General features: G+C 35.7%; 1 protein-coding gene across 7 annotated transcripts in view; it reads left to right on the plus strand.

The window, feature by feature from the left end:
• Positions 1 to 20,292, plus strand: part of PIBF1 (progesterone immunomodulatory binding factor 1) — a 120,145-nt gene that overhangs the window by 17,132 nt on the left and 82,721 nt on the right. For all 7 annotated transcript variants that reach the window (XM_065831247.2, XM_065831332.2, XM_071806140.1 and 4 more), the window contains 5 exons: positions 2,909 to 3,042; positions 5,045 to 5,153; positions 9,417 to 9,598; positions 14,255 to 14,380; positions 18,413 to 18,511. In XM_065831247.2, coding sequence (XP_065687319.1) covers positions 2,909 to 3,042; positions 5,045 to 5,153; positions 9,417 to 9,598; positions 14,255 to 14,380; positions 18,413 to 18,511 — 650 coding nt within the window. The remainder of the gene's footprint in view (positions 1 to 2,908; positions 3,043 to 5,044; positions 5,154 to 9,416; positions 9,599 to 14,254; positions 14,381 to 18,412; positions 18,512 to 20,292) is intronic.

Consider the following 20,292-nt stretch of genomic DNA (forward strand, 5'->3'; position numbering starts at 1 on the left):
CTGTTCATCAAGACTTCCAAGCTATCTCTTGAAGATAAATTGAAAGATAAAGCTGTTCCATTGCAGAGATCTTCAAGTCATTTCAGGGTATATGGACATTGTTATATTAACTTAATCACATGCAAAGCAAAGCTTATTCTTCCTAAGCACAGGCAGCTTGATTGTATGTCTTTAAGATATGTTGCTATAAAAATCCAGAAATTTGTGTATCTGCTACCTGGAGATATGCATACTGTGTAGGGTTTTTTGTGAATTACCCTATAGACTGTTTCATAGCTTGCCTTGTCACATTTCTTCCTGTGGTTAAAATACAACTTTGACATCTAAAAGATTAAGTGGTTGGAAAACAGTGACCTATGCAGTAGAGTTAGTATTTCTTCAAGAATTATAATATATCTTTAAAAAACAAACAAAATCAAACAAACCACCTTTAATTATCTGTTTAACAACTTGATGCTTTAGGCATGCGCTAGTATCACTTTTCAAAAGTAGAATTTAACTTCCCCTCCCTGGAGTTATCCTATTGTTACATGACATTAACATGACATTAACAACTGGTTTGTTAATAAAATTCAAAACCTAGTTTAGGTCTCAGGTATAAGAAGGAGCTAATTTTGTAGATACTTAACAGTTCTCTTAATTGTTGCTATAGAGCTGTTTATGACCAATTTGTCCAGAAGTTAACCAATTTGATTTTCTATTTTTGATAGTTGTCTTCTGGCTCCTAAGTATGTAATACTGTAAGAGCTTCAATAGCCCACTCTGTGAAGGGTGTATGAATTCCAGCATGGTATTAGCAGCAGAATGGCACAGGATATCCACAGCAGAATTGTATCCAAACTTAATCGCTCAATTTGCACTTAAAAGTTAAGTGCCCTTACCAGCATTCCCTACTGCAATATGAGTCGTGTGTGCACTGTGTAACGAGGTACTTGCACCTGTATGTTGCATATTTGAAACTCTAGCTAACTTGTAGGCAATGACTTTAAAAACATCTGATAGAGGCTTTACCATTATGATAATTGCATCTTTATAAATGTTGGCATGTTAATTGTTATAAGACAAAAGTGTCCTGTAGTGTAAATGTGCTTAATGTATATCCATTAATTAGGGTAAACATAAAATAATCCATATATACCAGTATGTTAGGATGAATAACTGTCGTGTCTGTAGATCATGTGTTCTTGATGATATACCATCCAAAATGCTCATGAAAACTTTCTCAGTGTTGTGATTTTGTGATTGTGGTCTAATGTGATTTCACTGAAAATGACAATTACTAGATTTGTGAAATATAAACCAAAATATTCTTATCAACAGAATAGTTACAGTATGTTTAGTAGCTCAGGGATGTTTTCTGTAGTGTCTTACAAGCATTATAAGTGTTTTTTCAAGAAGGCATTCTGTCAGTCTTTCAGTTATGGTACTTGTGAATTTGATCAGAGTGTTTTTCGTATCTTTGCATCCCTATCCTAGGGTATTATCCTTGTGTTCATTCCTCATAGCAAGCTGTATTTAGGAGTCATCCACTACATTTATGCTGTTGTCCCGAACTTTTCTTGTCTATTAAAAGCTAGCTAGACACAACTACTTTCTCTCTTATAACTGTGTAAAGCATAACTTTCCATTTATTTTGAAAAATTATGCACTCATACAGTGTCCTTCACTGCAAAATAAATTTAATTTGCAGTGGCTAAATGGTTAGTTCTGTAATCACATCTTAAGGCAATTATTTGATTTTGTGTTCGCTTTCGATGAATAATATTGTGATGTCCATTCAGTGTAATGAGATGGAGTTATTGCTTATCAAGCATCCATTATTAAGCTTGCCATGTATCAACCATAGCAGAAAAAAAAAAAAACAGAACTCAGCAGTATACTGAGAAACAGAATATACAAAAAAAAAAAAAAAATCTAGATTCCTGGTGGCTATTCTCAAATTTTTAGCAAGCAACTCTTTTTGCTGTCCATCAGTTTTCCCTAGTATAGGTGGATGAGCATTATTTTTTATTGTTTTTGTGGAGAAATTACTAAGTAGTACAGCATTTAGGACAAGCATGTAAGCTAATTTTGTGAAAATAAAACCTACTTTGTAGAAAAATCTGAGAAATGGAGTCGAGATTTGGGATTAAGGTAGAAAAGTCTGTTATTCCCATTAGGGGTGGGAGGGAAGAGTATGATGATTAGGAAATCTGTTTGCCTTCAAAAGGAATAACCATTGTTTTAAAAGACAGGTACTTTCTGTGTGTTCTCTTGCTGTGGTCCCCTTTTCCTAGTTCCCATAGTAGTTTCTCAAAGTATATGAGGATGAAAAAGGAAAGAAAATGGAACTTAATACTGATAGACCTTTTTTTGATAAACACCTTTTTTGATTTGGTTTGGTTTTTCTGTTGTTTGGTTGGTGGTGGTTGTTGTTGTTGTTTTTTAATACATCAACCAAAGCTTTGGATTATATGTTTCAGCAGATGTAAGTTACCAGATACAATTTGGGCTGCATTTTTTTTATACAGTGACAAAAGTTTCCAAACTTTCTGAATGACCAATCCTCTTTTTCAAATGGACCAGCAAGTATCTTCACAATGAAACTTGTTTGAAAATATTGTAAGGGTGGTGTGACTTTTGTATTCCTACTATAGGTTTGTAGACCACTGGCTGTATATATGAGGATTACTGGTCTTGGAAGTTGTGATAACGGACAAATGCATTAGGCAAAATAAGTGCATTAATCAACTATTTAGAATAAGATAAAAATAAGTTGAATATAAGTATAGCTGATTACTTCATGATGTGTGCCAGATTTCAAGCACTCACAAGATATTCACAAGAGGTCTTCACAAAACTTAGTCAGTGTTTGCTTTAAGTAAATATCAGTGTAGCTGTGATAATTTCAAAATGTCTTATTTTCCAGAGCTATGAAGATGAGATGAGGAATCGGTCAGAGCTTGAGGTGAGATGCCAGCGTTTAACACTGGAACTGGCTGATACCAAGCAGATGATTCAGCAAGGTGATTACAGACAAGAGAACTATGATAAAGTAAAATGGTAAGTATCTCTATAGTTCAGGTGTTCTAAACTTCAACCTTGATTTACTAGAGCTTTTAAATTTGATTTTTGGCTTAGGCACAGTACAGGTATTTTTCTTTACCTCAATCCACTACTAGTTCAATTATCTTCTGTAGTATATTGCAGTCATAAGATAACATTTTGAAATCCGATGCTTCGAATTATCTTTTTAAAACTTTCTGTTTAGGGGTTTAGTGTATTTTCAAAGGAGCCTTCAGTCTCATTGCAACTGAAGAAGTGGGAGCTGTTGATTCCAAGCATCTTAGAACAAGGATTCTTTTTTTGCTAGTTTAAAAGCAATGATCTAACAAAAGGCCATGTGCTCTGCTGTGTGGTGCCTGCACAGTGAATTAAGAGGGTAGGACCTTGGGAATTAATATTTACAACTTAAGATATTGTAACCATTAATTTGAAAGGGCTGTTATGAGAACTTCTTGTTAGAGAATCTTAGGATTACCTTAGTGAGTCGGCTTAGCTGCAGGAAGTTAAGTGTCTGTCTTCATTTTTAAAACACAGATGTTACAGTTTTAGCCTACACGTTGAATGCCCTTTTTATAAACAATTACAAAATAGTGAAGGTGGACTTCTTATAAATACACTCATTGACATATGCTTTGCAGTCCAGCTCCCAAACAGCTTTTTCAGTGTGCTTGCAAGTACAAGAAATCTGGCTTTTGGCACATTTGTTGGGGAATGGATTAAAAAATGGGGATTATGAATAGAAAACACCCTGTCAGCTCTTTAGTTGTTCAAACTGAATGAACTCAGGCATGGTTACGGACACAAATGACTTTGCCACTAAGTCATTTGAAGGAGAGTTTGTCTTCTGGATTCCTGTTCACAGCTGTATGTACTAAACCAACCTTGGAATCTACCTGGAAGCTTATTGCAAACAGGATGGGTTGATGCTATGGTTTGTTTCCCATGTGCAACTGCATCTTAATAAGTGAATTGTAATAACGTTCATGTGAATGGCCCCAGTGTTTAACAGCATACATTTAAAATAGTCCTGAGTTGAAAAAGGCATGAATGAACGTGCCAAAACTGTATTTGAGAGAGTAGGTTTTATTCATCTGGGTAGGCACAGACGAAGGGGAGGGGAGAGCACTGTTGGCATGACTGCATGAGGATATTTAGGAGCATTGCAGGAGTTAATCACTTCCAGGCTCATTTCTGCCTTTAAAAATGCTATGTCAAATCTTTTAGTTCTGGCATACTACAAGTTTTCTCAGCTTTAAAGCTATGCTATGCTTAATATAAAACCGGTTAACTTTTTTCCAGACTGCAAGCTCATACTGGCTCATTCATTTCACTGTTCTGACAGGGTCAGATAAAGTGGAGACACAGAGCTGCTTCTTTGTGCAAATGGAAAGCACTCCTATTCAGGACACTAACATAATTTTTGCAGCTATGTCATGTATATTTTAAACATGAGCAGTACAACACCCCCAGGTATCAAGGGACTGTATACAAGGGAAGGCGGAAACAGAAAAGTATATATTGGTTTCGATTTGATTAGGAAGGTGGGAATTAAGTTGCTTTATTTTTTCATCGGACTCCAATATCTGCAAAGGATCCAAGAGGGTGCCATGGGAAATACCATCAAAAGCTTGATAAAGGTAAAATGATGAACAAGGATACTCATAGTTCATTGCTAAGAGGAGAAATGTATAGCCCCAATTTACCATAAAGAAGAATAATCAGAAGAGGATGGAATAGTTTAGGATAGGAATTCAGGATTATATTGTATTATAACTGAGTATTATTTTTAGATACTTAGAAATGAAGAAAATTCTTTCATATAATAAGATAGTATTACAGGTGTTAATTAAAAAAGGTAAGATTATCACTGATTGCCGTATGAGTGGCTAGTTGGAAGAAGTTGGTGTCATGAACTGAAAGAACGCTGAGAAATTAAAAATGCTAAGGGATATTGTTTATTACATTTTATGCATCTAATAGTTTCACTTTATTTTAACAGTGAACGTGATGTATTTGAACGTGAATTGTCAGAACTGAGAAGAAAATATGAAATACTAGAGGTGTCACACAAAGCACAAGCTAAAGAAAGAAATGACTTATCAAAAGAGGTAAATGTAAAGTTCTTATTTCAGTAATTGTTGGTTTCTTCACCTCAGGAATTTGATTCTTTCTCTAATCAAGTCTGTCAGGATGACCTGTGGGATAATGGAATAATTTCTATTAGAATAGTCCTCAGGAAACCAGCTGATCAGACCTTCTTAATGCAGTGCAGAGCCAGCATAGGTCATGTTGCTTGGTGCTTTGTCAAGTTTTGAATATCTCCAAGGGTGGAGATTCCACAGCCTTTCTGGAGAGTCTCTTCCACTGTTTGTCTACCCTCTTTGTGAAAAAAGTTTTTGTAAAATCTAATCAGAGTTGTTGCAGTTTTTTTCTGTTGCCTTTTCCAAGGCACTTCTGAGAGCCTGGCTCTTTCTGTGTGTGCCAATTGGATAGGTGAAGATAACAATAAGATTTTTTCCCACCCAGATTTCTCTTCTGAAAACTGAAAAAAAAAAATTCTCAGCCCCTTGTACATCATGTGCTGCAGTCCATGACCATCTTGGTAGAGCTCTTCTGGTCTTGCTCCAGTATGTTAATGTGTGTCTTTACGAGGAACTCAGAATGGGACATGGCACACCAAATAAAGTCTCACAAGAACTGAACACAGGATAATAAGTTTCTTCAGCCTATTGTCTGGATTGTTGCTAATACAGCCTAGCAGGCATTTGGCCGCCTTTGCTTTCAGGTCACACTTCTGGCTCATATTTAGTTTGCTCAACTGATATTTGCCTATCTAATCCGTATTTGTTGATTTTCCCACAGAGGTATTATGGGAGATGGCTGAAAGCCATGCAAAAGTCCAAGTAAATGACATAAGCAGCTGTCCCCCTGTCCATAGAGCCAATATTCTCGTCAGGTTTGCTGTGCACAGTTTGGCTTTGGTAAATCCATGCTAGTTGTTTTCAGTCACCTTTTCCTCCATATGCGTGGATTTGGCTTCCAGGAGGATTTGCTTCACAGTCTTTGCAGGGACTGAACTTAGATTTTCCAACCCACAGTTCCCTGGATGCTCCTTGAAGGTGGATTCTCATCATCAAAAGCCTTATTCACCTTCTATAATCTTTCAGACAGCTGGCCAACCTCACAGCAATGTTGGCTCTCTCCTTCAACATTGGTTGTATACTTTCGCTTTTTCCTTAGACATTGGGTACGTGCCGTTCTCCTAGGTCTCTATCTTAGTCTTCCTTTCCTTCAGCCTTCCAAACTCTGCCCATATTCTCCAGAACCTGGGAGGCCCAAGGGCAACATTTACCAGTAAAGGCTGAATGCTGTGAGCATGCTCCATCTTTCAAGAGACTCCCAACTAGTTGTAACTTGCTTTAGCTCTTTCTGAGCAATAGTGACAGTAGGGCAGAGGTACTGTATCTCTTATGTTTTGTTGTGTGTGGGGGGTTTTTTAGACATCAGTAGAATGCGTCGTTTTTCTTCTTTGTGACTCACTAGTAAAGTAATGGTTCGGTTATCTGAGTTTTCTTTCAGTTCGCCTTTACAGAAGTTAGTTCTGTGTCAGGAATAGAGAGATTGCTATTCCGGACCTCTTCTTTCTATGATGCTGCATATTGACAAGGGGAATTCCAGTGCTGCTTCCCTTTTGGGCAGGACTATCTACTAGGCTGATGGACTGGTTTTCTCTAACCTGTCTCCAGAAGTCTTTGAAAATCTGCTGGGAAAATGAATAAATGCATCTTCAGGCACAGAGTAGTTTTCATGTTTGTTATGGTTCTGGTGAGTTCCTGGTCCACTTAACTCAGTCACTTCACTCAGATACTCAGATCTCAGTCATTGCCATTCTTGTAGCACTAATATTGCGCAGGGGAATGTGTTTCTGCTGCTCCAAAGGATTCCAAGAGCCAGAGGCCTGTCAGGTCAAGAAAGATATCCCTTGCCGCTTCTCTGTTCAGTAATTCATTCATGCAAGAGTCACAAACTGTGTTCAGTGATGGCTGCCTTACTGAGCATGTATGATAACTTTTGTGTCAAGGGACTCAAACACAAACATGTAATGTTTCTAAGTCCACAACCTTGATCTATAAGACTTTTGGTGGTTTGTACCAGTACAAGCTTACATTACTCAGGATCCATTTTCACCATTTCTGCATCTAAATTGTTCATAGGGAGGATTGCTTCGTGGAACCTCCAGGGTTAATTATGTACCTTAAGTAAGATAGTTAGGGTGGAACCATTCTAAATTATGGGTATCAAAAAGGGATTTTTCCTTTGTCTGATGTAGGTGTAGTTTTGCAACAGCTTTTCAGGAGGGAGAGGAGGTTTTTACTGAATCTCAAGAAAGAAACTTGTTTCAGTTTATACCGTCCTTGACTAGTTTTCAGATGGTTTGTAGCTCAGTGCAACTTCGATGCAAAAATAAGACTATTTTTAAGCAGTGTTTCTGTATAGAAATCTTTCCAGGAAACACCAAAAGTAATAGAGAAATAATTGATTGGCAGTTCTGAATTAATTTATGAATGTATTTTTGATGTGATATGAAAGGGGCACTGCATGAGAAGATTGTTCTTGACTTCTGTACTGGTCCAGGCAAGAATCAAATTGAGGATCTTTGTGTGGTAGCACTTTGGCAGCTGAGTAAATGAGACCAATCACAACGGAGAGAATTCAGAGGCAATTGTGTTCCGTAGTGTCTCTGTATAACAGTGTTACAGCTAAAATAATGTGTATAACTATCACTGCCTAATTTTACAGGTAACCATAGAGATTTTTGGAAACACTAGGGAAGAAACTAAGCTTCTTTTAGAAAATATCTTTTATGTTCACCTCTTGTATATCAGTCTGAAGGCTTTGTTAGGCTGTTTATTAATCAGGAACTTTATACTAAATTAATCTGAGAGGGAATAAAAGTACCACTACTTTAAACTAAAATACCACTTCGAACTGTGTGATTACTTGAATCTGGAAAGTCTCTGGTGGTTTTTGTGTATGCTGATACAGTATCACAGGTTCTGAATTGGAAGAGCATACTGTGTAAACACTTAGAATTGTGTTTATTCTGGGGGAGGAGCAGTTGGAGGGATAGTAACTCCTAGATTTCTGTATTGATGTAGTAGACCATGATGTCTGTGTTCATTATGGATACACATACAACATGTTACTTGAAGAGAGAGGACAGTTGTGTGGTGTTTTTTTGCTTAAGTAAAACAAAGTGTAGGAGAGGCATTTGTAACTCACCCTCTGTGATGCTCAGCAAGTGGGCAGATGGAGAGAAGCATGTCTCAAAGAGCATTTTTTTTTTCCACAGATTTTCAGCTGTTTAACTAGGTGTTCCATGTCTTTGACTTGTGTATCTGCCTTGAGTAACTTTGAGTCCTTTTGTCACTCAGGAAGGTTGAATTCTATCTAAAACGTGTACATGATGCCTTTATATCTTTGGGTGACTTATTTCTGATAAATTATTCATTTGTCTTTCTTTGAACTTCGCATTTGACATCCTCAGGAGCTTAAATGGCAAAATTATTTAAGGTAATAAAACTGCATTTTGTTCCCATGAGTAAGGAGCTGGGCCAGCGCCGTTATGCTCTGTGTGTGTTCTCTGACAATGTTCACCTCAAACAGATGGACACTACTCTCTCCCAAACCACTTTCTTCTTGGAGCAATAAAGATGACTGGTCTGGTGATTGGGAAGACTGTCACAGAGACTTGCAAGATATTTATGGTTCTACTTTGGCATCAGTTCAGCCTTCTGTAGCAACACCATGCTAAATGGAAGTCAAAACACAGCATGCATAACCCTCTTTGCCCTTGGTGCTGGCCTGGAATGTTACCTTCTCCACAGCAATCATGATATGCTTCAGCTCCAGAACTAGCAGTTTTACTATTTTTTCGTGGAGCAATGATCACTCCAGTGCCCTTAAACTCTTGACTTCTCTTTCTGAGAATGTTGTAGCCAGTATGATGACAGATTGGCACCAAGACGTGACATCAGTATTTCTGACATTATACTATTCAATACTATCAATATTCAATACTTCAGTAGTATTTAGACAATGAGGTAGATTAAGGGACATTATACCTCTTTTTCAGGTGCCAACTAGTGGAAAAAAATTGTGAAAACTCATAAAATTATAAAGTTGTTAAAGTCTTTGTTTCAGCACAAATACTCACCAATTTACTAACATTAAAGAGAAGTATAAATAGAGTTTTTTGGTTCACATGATTTCACAGAGGACAGTTAAAATGAAATCACGAATATGTGTACATAGGTTAAAAACTTACCTTGAAGTTCATGTTAAAGTGTTCTTTTTAATGCCTTTTATAGCTAGCAACCATTCAACAATCCCTCAACTTGTTGCAAAAAGATAAAGATTATCTGAATCGCCAGAACATGGAGCTTAGTGTTCGCTGTGCACATGAAGAAGACCGTCTTGAAAGACTTCAGATTCAGCTAGAGGATGCCAAAAAAGCTAGGGAAGAAATGTATGAAAAATATGTTGCATCCAGGTAAGTTATTGTGTGTTCACTTCTATCGGTAGACAAGTTATTTAACTGTTTCCTTCTGTTTCTTGAACAGATCTTGTTTAATTAAAAGTAATTTCAACTTTCAGAAAGCTAGTCCATATTTGTGTAACTAGAAACAAAACACTTCTATTGGGTCTTAATGTGTATGAGAAAATTTTTGTTAAACCTTCAATATAAGACCGTAGTAGTGAAGATTTCATCATTGAAACTTTATGGCAACTGTTCTCTTAGGGGTATATAGAAATGTATGGAGATAACTGTAATTAATTACAAAGGAGATAAAAACTCTTTAAAGTGCATATGTTATATATCTTACCTCCCCGCCTCACCTCAAATAATCTTTATTAAAATCAGAAGTATTTGAAAGACAATCTAAATTATTATTGCAAAATAAAATGTATTTATTTTTCACAAATGTTTAAAATAGGACACAGTATGTTTTGTGTCAGCTATGAGAGCTATCAGTCTTTCATATCTCGAGTTTAAATGCAAATTCTCTAGATGTAGCCTTGAGAAATAGACTGATTGTTGTATGCTATCCACAATGGTAAACAATGTCAAATGCTTATGCTATTTGAGCTGGTACAGCTATATGTATAGGATGTTGAACACGAAATACTATGCTACTCAGCTACATGTCTTGCTACACATGTAATGCTATACTACAAAATTTCATAGAATCATAGTTGGAAGGGACCCATAAGAAGCATTGAGTCCAACTGTCTGTTCCTCATAGGACTACCTAAAACTAAATCATATGACTAAGAGTGTCATAAAATTTCAAACCACATTTAGATTTTTCTTATTCAGAATTCAAGGCTATCTGTTCATGTTATTTCCCTACATCTAGATGCCAAAAAAACCCATTTCAGTATATATCCCAAAATTATACCAAATATTTGCCTGTATGTACTTCATTAATGAACATAAAACCATTTTTTGGTTAGTAGTGTCCTTGAAAAAACACCCGTGTATTGAATTAATAAGCTTAGAGTATGAAGTAGATTCAGCTTCTCTTCAGCTGCTTCATTCTGTTTGAATCGAGAACTGCAAACAGTTTCTATAAATCCTGCGCCCATGTATAACTAAGATAAAGTGTGCTAATATGACTCTCCTGTAATACAACTAAAAGATAAATTGTTATCTGAATGGAAATAGAAGAGCACTCTACTAAAATTATCAGCTATGGAGTTCTAGCCCATATCAGAGTGGTTTTAATACTATTTTTATTTTCAATGCTGTCACTTAAGCTTTTTTTTAATTTTTGTTTTACATCTGTATATCTCTGAAATATTCAGCCGGAACTTCTGCATTTTAGATATATTTTTTAGGACTTGCTTTTAAATTGGGTTTTAGCAAACCACAAGGGACTGACCAGTCTTCCTTTAGATATGTTCTTGTAAGTAGTGACTCTTGTAGCTAGATTTCTATTTCTAGAAAACCACTGTGAAATCCTTATCCTGTAATAATGATGTAGAGGCACTTTTACAGAGCTGTCAAGGAACATAGGAAGCTACTAGCTTGTCTCTACACCATTTGGGATACTGTGCAAGCCTGCTTCTTTGTCCTGTGGAATATCAGAGGTCTCCATTTTGATACCATCTAAAGAGAAATTCTGATTTTTGATCTTTCGATCTTTGCCTTTAGAGATCTAGATACTGCCATTGGGATACTGTACTGTTACCCAATCTCTCTCTTGACATCATAGGTATTGGTGACTCTCTTAATGATGCTAATTTTCATAGGACAGATATTAATTGCAATGAATAATGCAGTTACGTCTGCTCTCCTCTAGTGAGTGTTACTGTCTTTGGCAGGTCCAATGTAGCACAACAGGGAAGACAGTGTATTGAGCAGCATGTGTAGGAGTGAACTGCAGTTTGGGCAGCAGCAGCTCTGCTTCTGACCTGCTGATGAACTTTGAATAAGACATTTCGTAACATAAAAATGTAATGTAAAATGTAAAAATGTTAATGTAAGGTTAATTTTGTAAAATGGGGTAATAGCATCCTTTTGTAAAGTGCTTAAATACATGAATGTGATCTGCAAGGTTGCAGAAGCTGTCCCTTCTTTACGTTTTCCCACACACATATGTTTTTTGTGTGCATCTTCTGAGATGGTATCCCATAGTGGGGATTCCTGTCTATTCAGTATTTAAACAATCCTTCTCTCCGACCAAGTATCTGTAGTAATAGGTTTTTTTTACAGAGAACTCACCGGAATCCTATTTATTTGTTAGATAAATCAAGAGAGGTACAAAGTTAGACTAGGAGAAAACTGTACCAACTAATGGATTTTCTACAGTCCTCAGGGCTACCTGAAGGTGACATCAGCTTGGCTAATAAGCTTCTGTTTGCTACCTGTTGAAGAATTTGGGGTTTTGTAAAGCTTGTTTCACATCTGGATCTCTTTTGGTTGCTGTAGTTCAGGAATGAAGATCATGAAAATAAACCCAAGTATCTATTTTTAGGGATAAAATAAAATTCACCTTCTGGTCACTGTCAGCACTGCTGGCATTGGGGTACTGTAGTTAGAAAATTACAGGCTTTAGGAAATTGAGGGATTAACCTGCCAAATTTTAAAAAAGACACACTTCAAATTAGGTTGAGATTGTGGCAAGATGAATGGCAGCAGTTCATAGCTACAGTTCTTGGGAATCTATATGCACAGACCAACGCAAAATATTTGCTTTTATATATTTAATCTTAAAATACAATCCACAGTTATATTGAGATGCTCAGATCACATTTAGTTTATTTGCAGTATAAAGCCTTATGAATAATAGGCCTCGGAAGAAGCTCATTGAAGCCTGCAGCTTAAGCACAAAACGACAAGGCAAAAACTTTTTTGATTACTACCGTAACAGCAGGTCAGGAATAAAAACCTCCAATTATGGTCCTTTGCTTCAGCAGCAACTCTGTCTTACTAAAAGGCATTGGCAGGTCAGACAAGTTATATGCTCAGAATATGCCCTTTACTATACCATTTGTTTATTTTAGTCATCTTAAAGATAAGCATCACTTTGACCTGTCTTCTGATGACATCATGGTGGGTGTTCTAGACTTTTCCAGATTCTTCTAATTTTTTTCAGTGACCTTTCCTGACTTTTAGCAGTCTTGTCATCATACGGAAGGTGTAATTTCTGCCATGACAAATTTATTTTTGGCAGGTAGTAATGGTAATAGCTTATTGTCTAAGTTATGAGAAAATGGTAAAGCTCATTGATTCTGCACATAAGACTTGTATCCTGAGCTCCTGATCTTCAGCATTCTTATTTTTCTTTCTACATATTGAGCCATATAATACATAAAGAACACAAAATTTCTAATAGGGATCTTATATTCCAGTGCAGTGTTGGCATTTTTTGGGGTGTGTGTTTGGTTTGGTTTGGTTTTAGGTTTTTTTGGTGTGTATGAGGTTTGTTTTGTTTTTAATTATAAACTCTTCATTGTATCCAAGATCTTCATGAAGTATTTTGCTGTCATGTTGTGCAATTGAGGAAGGAGAGGAGATAAATTTACTTTTGCCTTGAAAGATCTGCTAAAATTCAGTGTCTCAATAAAAAGAAAACAGGAGAACTTGGACAGCAAGCATTCTGACATTTAAACATTTTGGGGCTTTTAATTAATACAAAGGAGATTTGGCCAGCTCAGGTGCTGATTTCTGAAAACTATGGGCTATCACACAACTGGAAATCAGAAGAAATCTGAAACTTTTTATAGTTGTAAATGCTCATTTCTTCCTAAATATGGTTTTATTTCCAAACCAGTAATTTCTACCAGTTGCTTCTTTGCTGGTTGACTATTTGTGAACATTAACTAGATGCTATAAAATTTTAACGTTCCTTAGTGGTTAAGTACTTACAACATAAGCCTTTTTATGTAGTTTTGTAGGAGAAATTCTTCATGGAATTCCTTGCAGTCTGTCGTGGGCTTCCAAAGTTACAAAACTATGTCAGTATTACTCTGAAATGAAATTATTTTGTCCTGGAATTCTTTTTATATCTGCTGCTTAAAAACTTAAGTATGCATTTAAGTTAATTTATACATCGCATTGACAGAATTAATTCTGAAATCTTGGGGATTTTTGACTTGTAAATCTCCACAGCATGTAATCTTCCATGTTTCTTGTGATGTTTTTTCTCAATATTAGGTGCCAATAACACCCAACAAAGTCTTGTAGTAGCATGGCAGTATTGCAAGGTAGTAAGTTAATCAACTCTTACCCAGTAATGAAGAAGCTAGAAGACTTTGGAAAGTGGGGAATTAATTCTTTTTTTTTTTTTTCTTTATTGTGGTTAATTAATATAAACTCTCATGTCAAGGCTGACAAAGAATTTCTGAAATAATGTTAAGCATAAGGTTGCTTGACTAATCAATGTCAAATTACTTTACAACAGTGTGCAGAAAGCTTTTATTTATTCCGAACTAAATATTATTTATTCCTGATTTTCACTCAATTTGCATAACAACACAGACTAATATGTATTTCAAGCAACTTGGGAGAAAAATGTGTAAGAATTAAAATCTAAAATGAAGAAATGCTCAGCTGTACTTGTACAGCTGTACCTGAAGTTTTGATATTTTGGCCAGCACAATTAATTTTAAATTCCTATGTTGTGTATTTGTTTGTTTACAGAGACCACTATAAAACAGAATATGAAAAGAGACTGCATGAAGAGTTGGAACAAATAAGGTTGAAAACAAATCAAGAAATTGAGCAACTACGAGGCACTTCAAAAGAGATGTATGAACGTGAAAACAGGTAGATAAGATGCAGGCAACAACCTAATTAGGACAAAACCAACCAAGTACAGTTTTGTGCTTAGGTAAAATCTTAATTGACTGGCTCTTTGAGAAGTCATTAAAATGTGAGAATTTTAGTTAAATTATTAAACTGATATGAATCGTGTAAAAACTAAAATTGAATTTTACTTGTACAGGAAATATATGGTGTTACATTATTAAATGATGGACATCCAACATCGTCAATGAAAAGTATTATTAAAATTCATGTTCTATATAAACATTAGTGGTTTGAAGTTTGTTCAGGTGTACAGTGTTAGTTAACACAAAATGTATTGGTTTACCTGTCATGCTATATGGGTGATCTTGAAACTGTGCCAGGAAACCAGGGGAGAAGGTGTTGATGCAGAAAGTAGAAAAAATGAGGGAAACCAATAAGACTTAAGTCTTTGTAAAATAAATCAATTTGAGATTGTTTACAACATTATGATTCTTGAAGAAGATCTTGGTCCTGTGTGTCATCTTGTTCAGTTCCATGGAATTACATCCAGAGTTAGGCACGTGCATAAGCCTTTAGGGATCTAAAGATTTGAATTTCTGGCACTAGATTTCCCTTTGAGCTTGTTTTTTGCCCCTTTTATTAATTTAAAATAGCAGAAGTGCTTAATAATTCATTATGACTTCATTGTAGATGTCCTGAAAATGTCTTGTGTGGAGAAGGAAATGACTGTAGTAAAAAGATATTTGTGGCATCAGCATCTGTTCCTCTAATAGGTCATTTTGTTGCTACTCAGAAGAGTGAAAAAAGAACATGACTCTTGCTGTCTGTCTTCCAGTCAACTGAAAGGTTCTAATTAAAAAAAATTACATCGTTGTGTAGTTTTGCAAGTGTGAGTAAAATATATACACACACATACATACATACACACCACTTCCTGTATGCAAATCTATTTGGAATTACAAAGTATGAGTTTAAACCTCCGCTGTTGATGGAGATTTGACAAGGGTCTGTATGTCATTGAGAAAGCTACTGACAGGTATTTCATTTGTATCTGGAACCAATTTACAGAAGTTTTGTTCCTCATTGTGAAATAATTACTTCTGAAATGTAAATCCATTAGATTTTACTTCATATTTAAAAAAAAAAAAAAAAAGATAGCGTATGCTCTTTCTATAAAATACTAAAAAATTCCACCATAGCACAGTGCTTTCCAGTCTGAGGTGCCTCTCAATAGTGAGACAAATGGAACCCCAAATTGTGAGCAAAGTGGTTTGCAATGAACTTGTGAAGAGATGCTGCCTGTGACTGAAAATAGATGCTGAAGATGCTAGTTTCATCTTCAGGCTCAAAGCACGAAATGGTATTACAGCTAAGCTGATCTAATATTCGATTGTTCTTACTCCTTACCACTTTGCCAAGCCTGATGGGCATGATGTTTCCCTTGCATTTATTGGCACTTGTTTTATGCTTAGATGAGTCAGTTCAAAAAGCTCAAATGGGGCAGAACCAATGAAAAGGTGATACTTTCATTCTTAATTTATTAGGGATCAGTTTCATTTGGTTTTAGTAAGCGTCCGCTACCTTGGCATTAGTAAGCAGGAATGAATTCACAGGGCTCATGAATGTCTGCAGGAGGTTTGACTTTGGATTGGCTGTAGTCTGTTCCCATAGATCAAACACAATTTCTTAGTTTTGAGCATATTAGGTGCTCACCCTGAGCACATCTTCGAACTTGGTTCAAACCAACAGGAATACAGTGTGCGCACTCTGGAGTAATTTAGAGATGTGAACTGATGTGCAATAATGGCAATTGCTAAGAGGTTTATTTCAAAAGCTGATGTGGATGCCCTTGTGTTTCTTGATTCCCCTCCCCTACCGTCATCCCACCTTTTTCCCCCCTTACCTGTTTGTGCATCTGTGGGTAGTGTTCCTGTCCCACTTGAGAAAGGGTACTTTTGCTTGTGTATGGTAGGCTTGCTAGATTTCTGATGGTCTGCATGGCCTGTGTGTGCAGCCAGCAGATAGGTGCTTTAGTTTACCTCTTTTAAAATTGCAGTCACACAGCCTGAAAACAGGCTGCGTCGCTAGTGTGTTTCCTAGTTCTGTTGAAAATAATTTCAACTGAAGTTACATCACATCTGTGATTGTTGTCTTGTTGGTTGAGCAGTACCTCACTTGTGTCCGTTTTCTTTCTATTGCATTTTCAACTGATTGGCTCTTCAGTTTAGCAAAATAGTCTATTATCTGAATGAGCCACTGTGTATCTCCTATCATTTCATTTTTATCCCACTTCTGTTACATCAGTCTTAAGGGTACAACATTGCACTCCTACTCTCAGACTAGGTGTCGAGACAATATGCTTGATGTTAATGCTGTTAACACTATTAATGGCCATGTTCTTATATTTTGGTATGAGTCAGTTTTAAAGAATCTACTCTCAAGAGTAACTTAAATTTTAAAGAAATTTTTTTTTTATCTTTCTCTCATAGCCAGTTAACTGTTACCTAGTTCTGATGCTGATTATTCATAAGTAACTATTTTCATATTAATTACTCAGAGTTCAGAGAAGTATCATTGGTAACATTTCCTTAGTCTAGAAAGGTCTTTCACCCCAAAATTATATATCTTTAGTCTGGCTAAAATGACCTAGGATAACATTAACATGGGCTTAATAATTTTCCATTTACCTCTGTATCTTGACTTTTTCTTCAAAATTTTCCTGAGACTATAATTTCACTTTGCTTTAATTTGAAAAGTTTGTTCCTCTGGGGAAGGGAGAAAGAAACAACTTCAGTGGAAAGAGCTTGGTTGCATTTACATTAACAGTTTAGTTCAGGCAAAACACTTGATTTTGAAGTAAAACCCCCTGGTCATTGCTGCTTACCGTGTTTTTGTTTGCCTCACAGTGTGCTTGAATTTGCGATATTTTGCTTATATTTGTACCACGTGAATAGGATTCCTTTTGGATGAACTGAAGTTGAAAGGGGTCTCTAAGATCACCTAATATATTCCAAATGCTAGTGAGTGTTCAAGTCTCAGGAACCAACCAGGAATAAAGTATAATCCTCAAAAAAAGTAATAACGTAGGTGTCTGATCTTTAACAACCGCTGTTTGCTCTGCGATTTGACTGTTACTGTATTGCAGTAAATAATTAAGGTAAAGCTTATAAGCACTATCCAAGCGGTACTTCCACTTAGCACACCATTGTAATACACTGTACTGCAGGCAGACTACAGATTAAGGGAGTATTAATACCTATATAAATTCTTAACACAAATACTATACATATTATTCTTAATATCGTGCTATTCTTTTTTGTAACCTCATGTAGGTGTTCCTGCTCCAGCAGGGGGATTGGACTAGATGATCTTTTGGGGTCCCTTCCAATCCCTAACATTCTGTGATTCTGTGTCAGTGAAATAATAATGAGGTTGTTTGCAAGTCTTAACTGAATCTTTGATAAAAAATTGAAAAAAATTGACTGCAATTAAATGTTCATGTTATTTTATGGTTCTGTGCAAATCAAAAATGCTGCCAGTAATAGACGCCAGGAGACACCAATGATATGCAATAACCTATATATCTGACTAACTAGTGAAGCAGTTGTATGTGGAAGTAGGATTTTAATGCCTAGCTAATCTCCTGCTCTATCATAGGAGTTGTGATTCATCTCAGCTAGGAAGACAGCATTCCCTTAGTTACTAGTGAAATACCAAGACATATTATTGGAATTTATCTAATGCCTACGAAACAGAAGTAATATGTAGTTCTAGTGTTCTAGAATTATTCATATATTCGTACATATAACCAAGTGATTTGATCATTGGTTTTAGAATTTCAGAACAGGAAATTTTGCTTGTGTATATGAAAGTATAACAATCTGAAGTAAAGCCTCTGTAATTAATAGGCACATAGACAGACCCCTATATCATTCTATGAGAATTCAAGAAAGTGGTATTGAAGTTTAAGATCAGTCAGTAGTAATTAATGAAGCAAAACGGTCTTTCTTTCTAAAAGATTCTTGACATAATGATTTTTGTTTCCTTCAGAAATTTGAGGGAAGCAAGAGATAATGCTGTCGCTGAAAAAGAAAGAGCAATTATTGCTGAAAAGGATGCTTTAAGAAAATATGATCAACTTTTAGAACAGTAAGTATCTTTTAACGTGCAAAAAAACATCTAAAGGTATAACTATATTTATATCTAAGCAGCTTTAGGTAGGAGGAATGACTGCTTTGCCTTTCTGCTTATAAAGAATAAATTGAATTGCAAACTTTTTTAAATGAAATTACAGATTTAATTCTAGTGGTATTTTTTTCTGTTAGCAGTGAAAAAACAATATGAAAGTTTGATTCTTATCCTACAATCTTGTAAAGACAAGCAAACATACTTATGCATCTCTCACCAAAAATGTGGATTTCATACTTTATATTAGCAGTGGTCAAACTCCAAACCTGTTCTGTTGGGTTTTTTAATCTAGTTGCAAGTAGAAAATTATCTTGTATGATGTCTTCAATTAATAGTTTTTGTAAAGTGTGGATAGAGAACTGTAGTAATGAAGTTATGCCTGTTACAAGCTTCTTTTTTTACTACTGTCTCTTTTCAGTCTTTCATGTATAAAAAATAGTGTCTATACAAACATACAATTCTATTCATATGGAGAAGGAAACTATGGTTGATTTTTCTGCTTTTTTACAAGCAGTGTCACTATCCTGCTCTGTAACATCTTGTTATTACTTTTTGTAAATTTAGAATATTAGCTATGGTAAGTTATAAGGTAATTTAAAACTATGGACAGTAATCAAAGGTATTCAGGATAAGTTTGTCATGTGTCCTTAATTTTGGACTTGATTCATTGTTTAATCAACTCATTTTTTCTAGAATGAAAAGGTCAATTCATTAACCAACTGTGCCACCTAGTAATCTTCTCAAAGAAAGTACTTGACGTGAACTGTTTTTGCTTGGAATTGTTTTTAATTATAAGTAGTAATCTGTTAAAATGTTGTTAGCTTAAACATAGGTACAAAGTAATTAAAGCTTTTATTTTAATGTGTAACTCCTAAATTCCAGTGGCAATATTGCTCCCCCAGCATAGCCACAAAGGACTGAAAAAAATGTCAGTGCTAACAATAGGGGTAGTGGAACAATAGGGGTAGTTCTGGAGTAAATGGGTCAGAGGACTTGATATCCATGCTGAGTTTAAGACGCTGGAGTTCAGATTAATTCTAGTTTGGGCTCAATGGGCCCAAGGGTGCTCAATGCCTTTTAGTGTTTACAGTGCGTCATAGGTGTTCTTGGATTCTCAAAAGTGAGTTAAGTTAGCAAACTCTGAGGTGATGGCTCCCCAGTGCAAATCCAAGTGTGGAAATCAAAACTGGTTAAGTGAGGACAACCAGGAAACTTCATTCAAAACTGATCTCCTGATTTAAAATAAAATCCTAATATGAGTCAACAATGTGTTTCTTTCTGATGAGACTCCTGCCTTTCACTGCGATAAAGTTTACTATTACATGTGGGGAGTTCGTATCAAACTAGAAGCTCTTCTGGAAGGTAGGTCTGGAGTATGATAATAATTTGAGTATGCACACTTTCTTGTTTTTAATGAAAAGATCAACTTTATAATTCTTAACATATTTTAACATTAACCATGAAGAAAATACTTTTCTATTCTGCTGTATTCCTACTCATAAAATCTATCATTTTTTCGTATTGTTGATTTGTTTGAGGAGGGAAGTTGCCCTGCAACCAGAAACATAGGAAGATTTTAGAGCTTTAGAGGAGGGGAAAAGAGAAAGTTAGTAATATGCTATTTGTTATTACCTTGTTTGTTACACTCATGCTTCTTTCCTCCTGTAGCTTTTTGTACCTATAAGCTCTCCAGTTAAGTAAAACTCTCCTTTCTTCAATTAAAATAAGTTAATAAGTTAATT

Source organism: Patagioenas fasciata, chromosome 1 (genome assembly GCF_037038585.1).
Source record: "Patagioenas fasciata isolate bPatFas1 chromosome 1, bPatFas1.hap1, whole genome shotgun sequence".
Lineage (NCBI taxonomy): Eukaryota > Metazoa > Chordata > Aves > Columbiformes > Columbidae > Patagioenas > Patagioenas fasciata.